General features: G+C 56.3%; 1 protein-coding gene across 1 annotated transcript; it reads right to left on the bottom strand.

The window, feature by feature from the left end:
- Positions 1–771: 771 nt before the first annotated feature.
- On the bottom strand, positions 772–1,760 carry Mchr1 (melanin concentrating hormone receptor 1). Its single transcript, XM_048337493.1, has one exon. The coding sequence runs from the start codon at positions 1,709–1,711 to the stop codon at positions 776–778; it is 936 nt and encodes a 311-aa protein (XP_048193450.1). The 5' UTR covers positions 1,712–1,760; the 3' UTR covers positions 772–775.
- Between the last annotated feature and the right edge of the window lie 9,756 nt (positions 1,761–11,516).

Below are 11,516 nucleotides of genomic sequence, written 5' to 3'. Positions count from 1 at the left end.
GCATGACCACCCGCCCCCCCACCACCCTGCACATGCAGACCACGTGGTGGTCACGTGGCTGTAGCCACTGACCAGCCATGTTCCCCATGATGATGAGGTCCCCCACCGCTGCAAAAGCTCCCCTCCCCTATTCTAATTGGTTTCAAGACCCCCCCACCCTAACCCACCCCAGATCCTATTCTCAAGAACAGAGGATCTTTCAGCAAATGGGGGCTTTTACTTCTGGGGACTCTGAGCCCGGCCCCCGCCCCCCCCCCCCCAAGTAAACATGCATCCCCTAGGGAGAAAAGGGAAATCGACACCGGATGTTGAAGTAGAGAGACAGCATGCTTATTTGTCATCATTCCCTCAGCCTGGGAGAAAGGCTGCCTTCTCGAATATGTCTACCTTGCCCATCACCCCAGAACCTAGGACGGCAGGGCCTCAGGGGTCCAAGCCTGGACCTGACCGATGTTAAACCAACCCACCGTTCCCCTGGGTGGGTGGGGGTCGGGGAGCTCCCAGAGGTCTCAATGGACGGCTGCCAGCGCCCTTCTTGCTCCGCTTCTGTTGGTTGCAAGGCCTCCCCCTGCTTCCCCAAGGGGGCTTCTGATGTCCGAAGCCTGCCGTGTGTCCCCACCGGCTCCAAGTCTCCCGAGCCAGTTGTGGGCTCCGTGAAATGTGTTTGCTTGCAGCCTCCCTGCCTTCTCCCAGGGCAGCCTTGGGGTTCCCTGGGCCGTCTCTCCCCGATGGCTTGATGCGGTGAGCTGACTCGGGGGGGGGTGGGGGGGAAGCGTCAGGTGCCTTTGCTCTCTGTCCTGTCCTCCTCGGCCGTCTGAGCGCTGCTGACCGTGCGGAGCTGCCCCTGGGCCGCGGGCTTCACCGACAGGACCAGGCGTTTGCGGAAAGTCTCGCAGAGCACGATGTACACGAAAGGGTTAAGGCAGCTGTTGGCGTAGCCCAGGCTGATGGCCGCATTGTACAGGTAGACAAAGGTGAGGGTCGGGCGGCTGATGGACAGCTGGGTGAGCTGCAGCACGTAGTAGGGGGCCCAGCACACGAAGAAGACGAGGCAGATGGCGATGGCCGTGCGGGTGACCCGCTTGGTCCGCAGCCGGATGCTGCGCTGGGAGGTGGGCGCCACCGAGGACGTCATGCGCTGCAGGATCCGCACGTAGGCGGCCGTGATGACCACGAAGGGCAGGGCGAAGGCCAGGAAGAACTGGTACAGCGTGAACCAGTAGAGGTCAGTGTCCGGGTTGGGCAGACGGATACCGCAGCCCACAGCGCCCCCCGGGAAGGGGATGAGCCTGGCGTAGAGCCACACCGGGGTGATGCTGACGAACGACAGGGCCCACAGGAGGCAGATGACGAAGGTGGCCACGGAAGGCTTCCGGAACTTGGTGGAAGAGATGGGGTGGACCGTGGCCAGGTATCGGTCGATGGCCATGGCGGTCAAGATGTACGTGCTGGTGAACTGACTGTTGGCATCCATGGCGGTGATGAGGGTACACATGGTCTCCCCAAAGTGCCACACGCCGTTGCCCATGAGCTGGTGGATCATAAAGGGCATGCCCAGCAGGAAGAGGAGGTCCACCACGGACAGGTTGATGATGAAGATGTCGGGGACGTTGCTGCACCAGTGGAGCTTGGACTTCTTCACCACTGCGAAGATGACTGTGGAATTTCCCACAATGCCCAGGAGGCAGATGGTACCAAACACGGACGGCATGATGATGTTGATGTAGGAGACACTTCCACTCCGAGAAGGCAAGCCTGGGGACCAGAGCAAGCCAGGACCTGGTGAGGTGCCTTTCCCAGCTGCCATCTTATTCCTCTCGCCTCCCTACTATCTCAGCGCCAGGCCAGTATTGGTCTGGAATATTCTCTCCCACCATCTTCCCGCTCATCCTGGCCCCCTCCCCGGCTCCGCTGTTCCTTGGGCAACCCTGGGCCACCTGTGAGTAGTGTTAGGACTCGGTCCTCCTGCCTCCGCTGAGGGGAGAGGAGGGCCTCAGTGGTCGCTGGGAATTACCCTGTGGGTCTTTGGGCTTTACCAGGAAAGCTCGTCCAAAAACAATTATTAAAAATAAAAAAGCCAGAGGGACATGGAAGCGTGCGAGTGTGCCCGTTTTCTTGTCTGGCTTTCCAGCCTGATCCTGTCACGGATCCGTGGCTGGAGGTTCATTCCCCGGCATCCCTGGGGTGACCTGGGGTGGGTGGGGGGGGGGGACTGGGCTCACAGCACCCTGACTTCAGACATGCTCTCCGGGGTTTCCCTGCTCAGGGACTCCCGAGCCGAGGGTGACCCCTGGGCAGCCTGGCCCCCTTCTCTCTACAGACGCCCCTTTCCTTCTCCCAGGGCTGGCACGGCAGTGCTGGAAACGTCGGGAAGCTTCATTCATCCACCAGAAAAGTTCATCGTCTCCTCCTCGAGCTCCGCGGAGGGCAGGAGTGGGGGGGGCGTCGGAGACCGGGTTACCCCAGTGTGGCGGTGGCGGCCGGCCCCCCCACCCCCCCACGGGCCGCGCGCCCTCCGGCTCGCCCCTCCAGCCTGCGCCTCCCTCCTCCTCCGCCCGTTCTGCAGAGCACACTGGGCTCTCGCCTGCCTGCCCGGGGGTGGGGGGGGGGGCGCCCCAGCCTGGCCCGCCGCCGCCCTGCGCCCTGCACCCCCCCCGCCCCCCGCAACCCTCCCTCCCTCCCCCCACCCCACCCCCCCACCCCGGCCACGCTCCCCGCAGGGCTGGGCTCCGGGAACTACAGAATAAACTTTCCCGGGCAGTTGGGTTTGGGGGTGCGATCTCCGCGCTCCCCACCCCGTCGTCCTCCCCGGAGCGGGACCGAGTCCCCGCCCCGCGCCCCGCGCCGCTCACCGGCCGCCGTGAGGTTCTCCCGGCCATCGTCCGAGGTGTTGCTGCCGTTGAGGCCACCGGGCACCAGCCAGGCGGGCAGCTCCATGGAGCCGGTGCGGGTCCCCCCCCCCCGAGTCCCGGGTCTCCCCCGCGCCCCGGGTCTCCCCGCGCCCCGGGTCCCCCCACGCCCCGGGTCCCCCCACGCCCCGGGTCCCCCCGCGCCCCGGGTCTCCCCCGCGCCCCGGGTCTCCCCGCGCCCCGGGTCCCTCCACGCCCCGGGTCCCCCCCGCGCCCCGGTCCCCCCACGCCCCGGGTCTCCCCGCGCCCCGGGTCTCCCTGCGCCCGGGTTCCCCGCGCCCCGGTCTCCTGCACCCCGGTCTCCTGCACCCGGGTCCCCCGCGCCCCGGGTCCCCCCGCGCCCCGGGTCCCCCCGCGCCCCGGGTCCCCCCGCGCCCCGGTCCCCCCGCGCCCGGCCTCCCACGCAGGCTGCGGCAGCCGGTCCTCCGGAGCCCTGCAGTCCAGAAGGGGGTCTCCCCGGCAGCCCGGCGGCGTCTGCGCCTCCACAGCCCAACCGCCCCCCTCCTTCCCGGCGCCCACTGACATCACCGAGACACATTCACATTCGGAGGGGAGGCAGATGCGCCTTAACCTCTTCCATCCCGGCTCCCGCGCCGGCTCCCGCGGCTCCCACGGCGGCTGCCCGCCGCCGCGGGGCGAGGGCTGGGCGGGGGGGGGGAGGGAGGGAGGACCCCCCACACCCCGCCCCCCCCCCGACTGGCAGGGGGCTGCCGCGGCCCCGCCTGAGAGGTTGGGCGACATGACAGGGGCCAGGGGATGGGGAGGGGGGGACCAGGGTCAAGAAGGTGTGGGGGACAGGGAAGTGGGGGGGGGGACCCGGGCCAGGGGAGGTGTGGGGGTGACAGTGCCAGGGGAGGGTGTAGGGGGGCTGGGGCCTGAGCTTGGGAATCAGAGGCCTGAGCTGCAGGTAACTCGTCGCCGTGGACGCTGGAAGCCACCTGCCTGGCGCTCAGAGGTGATTGGGGTCACCCCGTGGGAACAGTGATGTGGGCCTGTGGGTGTGGGGAGGGGGGGAGGGGTGTCCAAAACTTAACAACCTCCTCTGCACCCCGTCAGCCTGGACCCTGCTTACGGGGTTGCAGAAGTGCCCTGAGGGGGGTCGAGCTTTGCCTGGGACTCTTGGGTGCAATCTGAGCACGGGTTCGGGTTCTCCGCAGGGGCATCGGGCTGCCAGCTCCCGGCGTGGTCACAGCCCCAGGGGAACCAGACTCAGGGGCTGGGCCCTCGGTCGCCTGTTAGTCCTCAGTGGGCCCAGTCGTCTCCCTTGACCCCATGCTGCAAGAGGCTGCCTCCTTGTTGCTACTTGTTCCTTGTGCTAAGTAGAGCTGATGAACACCGCCCCCCCCCCAAAAAAGCCTCCATTCCGGGCCTCTTGGCCTACCAGCATAAGGAACCCAAACACAATCAGATGATAATTTAGGGTAACCTTGGTGTGTCTCTAGTGGATATACATACACTATGTCACGCTAGAGACACGCCCCTGCCTCATTAAGCTCTGACCCCCACCTCCCCAAACCTTGTTAGTGGAGGGGTGGTCTCTGGGCTTCCTGGAGAAACTTGGTTAGCTGGTGTGCTCCCTGACTTTAGAGTCCACATCCTGAGGCTTCTGAATTCTCTCTCAAAACTCCTCCAAGCACCAAGGGCTCCAGGAAGCAGGCAGCCAGAGTTATTGTTTAATAAGACACCGGGTTTCTGTTTGGAATTAGAGAAGAGTTCTAGCAATGGATGAAGACCATGACTGGACAGCACTGTGCATGTACTTAATGCTCCTGGACACTGTTTAGAAGTAGTGAAGGGGCTGGAGGTGGAGCCCGGCGCTTCAATGCTTGACTGGCATGTCAGGTCCTGGGTTCAGTCATTTAATTCACAGCACCAAAAAAAAAAAAAAAAAAAAAAAGCAGAACATAGTGGTGTGCGCCTGTAATCTCAGCACTCAAGAGACCGAGGAAATAGGATTGAGAGTGTAAGGCTAATAAAGCTCAAGAGGGAGGCCCTGTTTCAGAAAAAAAAATAATTAATGCCAAATGTTATGTTTATATTCCACTATAGTATAAAAAATTAGATGATAGATCTTAAATTCAGCATCTTACTACCTACCCCCCTACCTCTGCCAGGCAGTGCGAGCACTCTCCTGTTATTACTGCAAGCCGTTGCCTGGAGCTTCACAGAGGCATATTTGAACCAGATCCAGGCGTCCTTCCAGGACCCTCCATCCATTTTACAGGCCTTCCTGTCAACCTTACATCTGCACTGTGGTCCAGCTCTCAGGATCCACTCCCACACATGTCTCCATTATATTTTTTTTTTCCTGCCTACACTAGCTAGGTCCTGGCAAGGAAATATTTTCTCCAAAAGTAGGGATTGGCTTTTCCCTCGCAGGCTACAATGAAATAAAACCTTAATCACTGGACCAAAAGCAATAACCAGAGATGGGGCCATTTCTGGAGAGGTATATCTTTATCAGGTATACATTTCAGATGAATGAATCCTAGCAGGATTTCCATCCAGGAAATCTCCTTCAGCAAGGGGATAGGAGATAAGTGGGAGTTCCATGTTCTCAAGTTCAGTTAAGTGTTCCCTCGTGCACCCCAGGGCTCCATTCCTTTTCTACCAGGGCCTTGACTTTAGCTTAGAGATCTGTTCAGGCCATAGAGGATCAGTTGTGTTTGTAAATCAGCTACCCTCACAATCAGATTCTGGGTCTTATTTTCAGCACAGTCTTCGCGATCACTGCAGAAAATAAGACACTGCATAGTTCAGTGCTTCCTTTCTCCCCTTGCTTCTCACCCCAAGCAGCCACAGGTGAGACTCCGTCACTGTGGTGAACTGTATTCCAAGCCAGGGCTGCTCACACCCTATTTACTACAAGCAGTGGAGTCCTTGGTGACTTCTAACTGATAATTAATAACAGGGCAGACACTCAAGTCGGGGTCTGCTTTCCACTGTGACTCTTGGTGTCCACTTTCTCAGTTTGGTTTCCTCTGAAAGTAGAGCTTAAGTACTTTATTATGGATATTATTCTAAAGAGCAGGAGCCAGGAAAGAAGGAAATGCAGTATATGGGCTTATTACCATGTGTGTTGATGTGGACAGTGGGACTTAATAGTCCAAAGCTTCTTGGGAAACTTAAGACTCTCTCCAAAGGCTGAGAAACAAAACATGTCTAATAATGTAATCCCAGTTACTTGGAAGGCAAAAAAAAAAAAAAAGTTAGTGACATCTCTATCTCCATAAGTCAGGAGTGGTAGTGCATATCTGTAAACTCAGATACGAGGCAGAACACAGGTAGGAAGATTTCAGTCTGGGGAAAAAAAATCTGGGCAAAACTTCAGATTCTACCCCCAAAACTAATGATCACAAAAAGGAAGGCGTGCCTCAAGCACCTGCTGGCAAGCATGAGGCTGAGTTCAAATTCTAGCACTGTCAAGATGGAGGAAGAAGAGAAGAAGGAGAAGAGGAGGAGGAAGAAGAGGAGGATGAGGAAGAGAAACTGCTGAGGGTGGAAGGCTATAGTCTAGTAGTAGACCTTAGCAGGCACAAGGTCCTGGGTTCCATCCCCAGCAACACACACACACACACACACACACACACACACGCACACGCACACGCACATACACACGGAATCAGAGTCATCCCCCACCCCAAAGACAGGAAGTTGGGTTTTTATTCTATTGATTCCTGCTCCCAGTGTCTGAGGCTTTCACCCCAAGGACATTTCTCCCTTGTGCTTGGGTTAGAACTATGAGATCTCCCCTTGGAGTCTCAGAAGACTCCAAGGCAGAAAAGAAACACACAATTACACGCTTGAGGCAAGACACTGTGGACACAACCGAACTCACACCACTGCAGCTGGGCCTCAAGTCAGAGGTGAATGAGGTGGGCGTGACCTGTGTTCTAGAAGCATCTGATACCAAGGCTGTTTCATACTTGTCATGGAAGATGCGTGGGACACCACGAAGGAGGAATGGGGGAAACGGTGGGGTTCTGTGCATTATGTAGAGCCCAGAGGGCTCCATCCCATTCAGATGGAAAATGTGAGCAAGACAGAAGTGTTCAGCCAGGTGTCTGCAAGAACGGAGGTGCCATTGCCTTCCACAGGGAAGTCTATGGAAGCGGATGTGGAGAAGTTAGAAACCTGTTTGGACATTTGAGACACCATTAACGTCTGCAGCAAGGGGTGAGGAGTTGGGTCAAAGAGCCAGAAGTTGAAGCGATTGGTCATGCCTGGAGAAGTCAATTTAAACTGACAAGACTGGATGAGTTCACCTAAGGAATGCAGTGCGAGCAAGGAGACTCGGAAGGACCGAGAACAGGGCACCCCCGTGTTGACACATGCTGGAGTCTTTATGTGTACTGTCTTTTCTTCTACATGCCACAAACTACCCATTTCTGGCCAGCCCGCCAGCAAATCATTACTGAGTACTTACTTGGCACCTGGCACTGTATTATGTTGAATGGGTACAGTGAAGAAAAACAAACGAGGGCCTGGTATCAAAGCTTACATCAGAGAGGGACAAATAATAACAAACAAGGTGGTTGGTAAACAAAGTATTCTATTCAGACTTGAGTCTAAACCAGTGATCATAAAGAGATCTGGATGCTTAAAATCCATGGCTCTAGCTAAGAGCTTAGGTTAATTAGGAGGCTGAGATCTGAGGATCATGGTTCAAAGCCAGCCCACGCTGAAAAGACCTTGAGACTCATCATCTCCAATTAGCCAGCAAAACTCCAGAAAAGGAAGTGGGGCTCAAATGGTAGAGTACCAGCCTTGAGCAAAAAAAAAAAAAAAGCCAATTGAGAGTGTGAAGCTCTGAGTTCAAGTCCCAGTACCAGCACGACATTAATTAATTATTAAAATCAATCATGGGGGGCTGGGGATATAGCCTAGTGGCAAGAGTGCCTGCCTCGGATACACGAGGCCCTAGGTTCGATTCCCCAGCACCACATATACAGAAAACGGCCAGAAGCGGCGCTGTGGCTCAAGTGGCGGAGTGCTAGCCTTGAGCGGGAAGAAGCCAGGGACAGTGCTCAGGCCCGGAGTCCAAGGCCCAGTACTGGCCAAAAAAAAAAACAAACAAACAAAATCAATCATGGGTCTGGAGTGGGGCCAACCCCACCATCATCTGTACTAATAAAATGACCACGCCTGAGGGTGCTCTCCGCGAGGAGGCGTTCCACTGTCCATGATGTACTTGGTGAGCACAATCTGGACACCACGCGCACCTCCGCAGATCCTCTTGGCCACGCCATGCACAGTTCAGTCACTGCTGCATCGCTGCTCTGCACAGACCCCAGCCAGACACATGCGTGCATGCGAGTACACACAGAACCGCTGAGCTGGGCGGCAGAGGCTCACGCCTGTCCTCCTCCCTACTCAGGAGGCTGAGGTTCAAAGCCAGCCCAGGGAAGGAAAGTCCGTGAGACTCTCATCTCTAATTAACCAGAAGTGGCACCGTGGCTCAAGGTAATAGAACACTAGCCTTGACTGAAAAAAGCTCAGGGACATCACCCAGGCCCTGAGTTCAAGTCCCAGTACTGGCACAAATAGACACACACACACACACACACACACACACACACACACACACACACACACACCAGATATGATCCCTGGTGCTGAGTCTCAGAGCTGCGCTGCGTCCCTCTACCCTGCATTCTGACTCTTCTCTGTCGCCGCCGTGGCTTAAGCTTTGGAAATCCTGCAATGCCCATGCGTGAGCACTGCAGAAGGCAGGGAGCTGATGCTCTGTGGGCTCTGTAGGTGGGGAGCTGCCTGCCCCGTGGTCGCCGAGGCCCATGGTGGGAGCCGCATTTCCTATGGCCTCCTAATGGCCCCACAGAGCAGCTAGTCATGCGTTTTGGTGCCAGTTGGAACCCCTTAATGTTGCTGCTCCCCTGCCCTGGGCACTTCTTTCTCTCCCATCCTTCATTCTTAGGATCACACTTCCTAGTAAAATACCGCCGCCTCCCCCAACACACACACACACACACACACACACACACACACACACACACACACCGCCTTTGTCTCCTGCTTGATTTTCTAGGAACCCAAGGCAGCCTGAGGCCCATTCCTACCAAAAGCAGAAAAGGGGAGGAAGGTTGGAGTGAAAGGCATTTGGCAAAGATTTCTTGTTCTTATAAAGAAGATTCAGGAAGGAATTGGCTCGTTTGCTTCCGCCTGGCATTGTTGGGCCTGGAACACTTCAAGTGGGCGAAATGATCCTCAGGGACGGGCTCAATCGGGGTGTCGTGAGGAAACAGCAGTCACCACGCAGGGGTGGAGGACAGCTCGTGAAAGGCCTGTTTACCAAGGTCTGGGCATAGCAAAGGAAGCGTCCACAAGAAAGGCCGCGTCTGTGCCCAGGGCTGGCACCCTCCCACTCCCAGGCCTGAAGGCTCAGGGCAGAGAGCAGCTAGCAGAACCCCAGAAAGAATAGCTGGGGGGTACAAGCTGGGCTGGGAGTGTGGCTTAGCGGTAGAGCGCTTGCCTGGCATGCATAAAGCCCTGAGTTCGATTCCTCAGCACCACATACACAGAAAAGACCAGAAGGGGTGCTGTGGCTCAAGAGGTAGAGTGCTAGCCTTGAACAAAAAAGAAGCCAGGGACAGTGCTCAGGCCCTGAGTTCCAAGCCCTCAGGACTGGCCAAAAGAAATCAAAACAAAAGTAGCAACCTGGCATGGAGAAGACCAGAGAGGAGAAAAAAACTATCCCAGCTGGGCACTGGCGGTGTTTGCCTGTGTTCCTAGCTACTCAGAAGGCTGAGATCTGAGGATCAAGGTTTGGAGCCAGCTTGGGAAGACAAATCTGAGAGGCCCTGATCTCCAATTAACCACCGAAAAAAAACCACTCAGAAGTGGAATTGTGGCTCAAGTAGTAGATTGCCAGTCTTGAACTAAAACAACACTAAGCCAAGGTTCTGAGTTCAAGCCCTATGACTGGTGCACATGTGCACACACACACACACACACACTCACACACACAAGACAAAGCTGGGGCAGACACGGAAGGGACTGGGGACAGTCATCTTAACCCACTCCTTGAAATGAGACACAGTCCCTTTTTCAAAGAGGAATCTGAAGGACACTGTTGCCAAGAGGCACAGAGAACGGATCTGAAACGGCATCTTCCTCCCCCAGGTTGCTCCATCCAGCCAGAAGGCTCGCATGGGAGACTAGGAGGCAGCAGGGAGAGGCTGGCACGGAGGATGGGAAGGGAAGGAGTGGCAGCCGAAGATGGGGTGGTCAGAGCGCCCGCAATGATGTTCTCACCTTCTAGTCTCATCCCCGCCTTTGTGTGGCAGACCTGGGGCTGGCGGCTTGGGATTCCGTTTTCTCTCTCTCTCTCTCCATAAAGGTTTGGGTGGCTGTGCAAAGCTGTGAAATAACAGGGTGTTCCTGGCTTTGCAAAGAGCCATTTGGGGGTGGGGGTGGGGGGCAGCGAGGAGCATTCTCCCTCTGCAGATGTCCCTAGATTTGAATTCCCCTCACTCCCTGCTCACTGAACTCGGGGGCCAGCTGCAGAGTGAGAGCCGCTTCCCAGGCGGAGGGCTCTGATTCCAAGTTGCTCTCAACGAAATCCCTGCACGAGGCCACCATTGCCTGCGGACTCCCGAGAACAGAACGTCGGCCCTACTCTCCTGCAAGCCGCCTGATCCCTGACCTGTCCCCGGACCCTCCTAGCAATGTCATTAATATGATCACACCTGCAGGGCGCTGGTGGCTCACGCCTGTAATCCTAGCTACTCAGGAGGCTGAGATCTGGTTGGCCAAGGCAAGGGAGGCCATCAGACTCTGATCTCCAATGAACCACAAAAAGTTTGCAGCTGTGGCTCAAGGTAGAGTGACAGCCTTGAGCAAAACACCAAGCAAAAGCAGGAGGGCCAGATTCCAAGCCCCAGGGCAGGTATCCAAACAAAGATCAAACCTATTTGCAAAATTAACAAAAATCCTATCTATAACATAAACCCTTTCCTTCCTATTATCTCTGCACTGGTACATCCCAAGGTCCTATCTAGGGCAGTCCAAGGGCTCTGCCTCCACCACCAGAGTTAGTGTCTGTCTGTACCACGCAGGACTTGGCCGCTGTCTTCATGGTTGTGTGCATGTGTGTACAGGTCCTGGGGCTTGAACTCAGGGCCTAGACAGTTTCTCTGAGCTTTTTTTTTCCCTCAAAGCTATGGCTCTGCCACTGCTGGTTGGAGGTGAATTGGGCTTCCTCCTTTCGATGTGATGTGTTGATGCTACAGTAGGAGCCAAGAACACCGTTTGGTTTCTGGAGGCCACTGTGGGTACTAGAACAGGCAGGGCCGGTGGGTAACCAGCGCTACCTGACCTGCAGAGATCCATGCGGCTATCTGATCAGAAAGTCCCTGAAACCAAACCAAATGAGCAACCTGGCCATTAAGTTTCTATTTGATTTGTGCACGTGAAAACCTTCAGGGCTAGGGAGGGGGGGCTCAGTAGTAGAGCATTTGCCTAGCAGGTATGAGGCCCTGGGTTTGATTCCTAGCAACTAAAAACAACAACAACAAAACCCCAACCAAACAAAAATACTTCAGAGGGCTGGGAAGGTGGCTTAGTGGTAGAGTGCTTGCCTAGCATGCA

This window comes from Perognathus longimembris, unplaced genomic scaffold, assembly GCF_023159225.1.
Source record: "Perognathus longimembris pacificus isolate PPM17 unplaced genomic scaffold, ASM2315922v1 HiC_scaffold_5463, whole genome shotgun sequence".
NCBI lineage: Eukaryota > Metazoa > Chordata > Mammalia > Rodentia > Heteromyidae > Perognathus > Perognathus longimembris.
Note: the sequence above shows the minus strand (reverse complement) of the source record. Positions and strands in the feature narration are given on the sequence as shown.

Bases quoted from the DNA above. Each gene is read 5' to 3' on its own strand.
- Mchr1 (XM_048337493.1), bottom strand. From the start codon at position 1,711: ATGCCGTCCGTGTTTGGTACCATCTGCCTCCTGGGCATTGTGGGAAAT.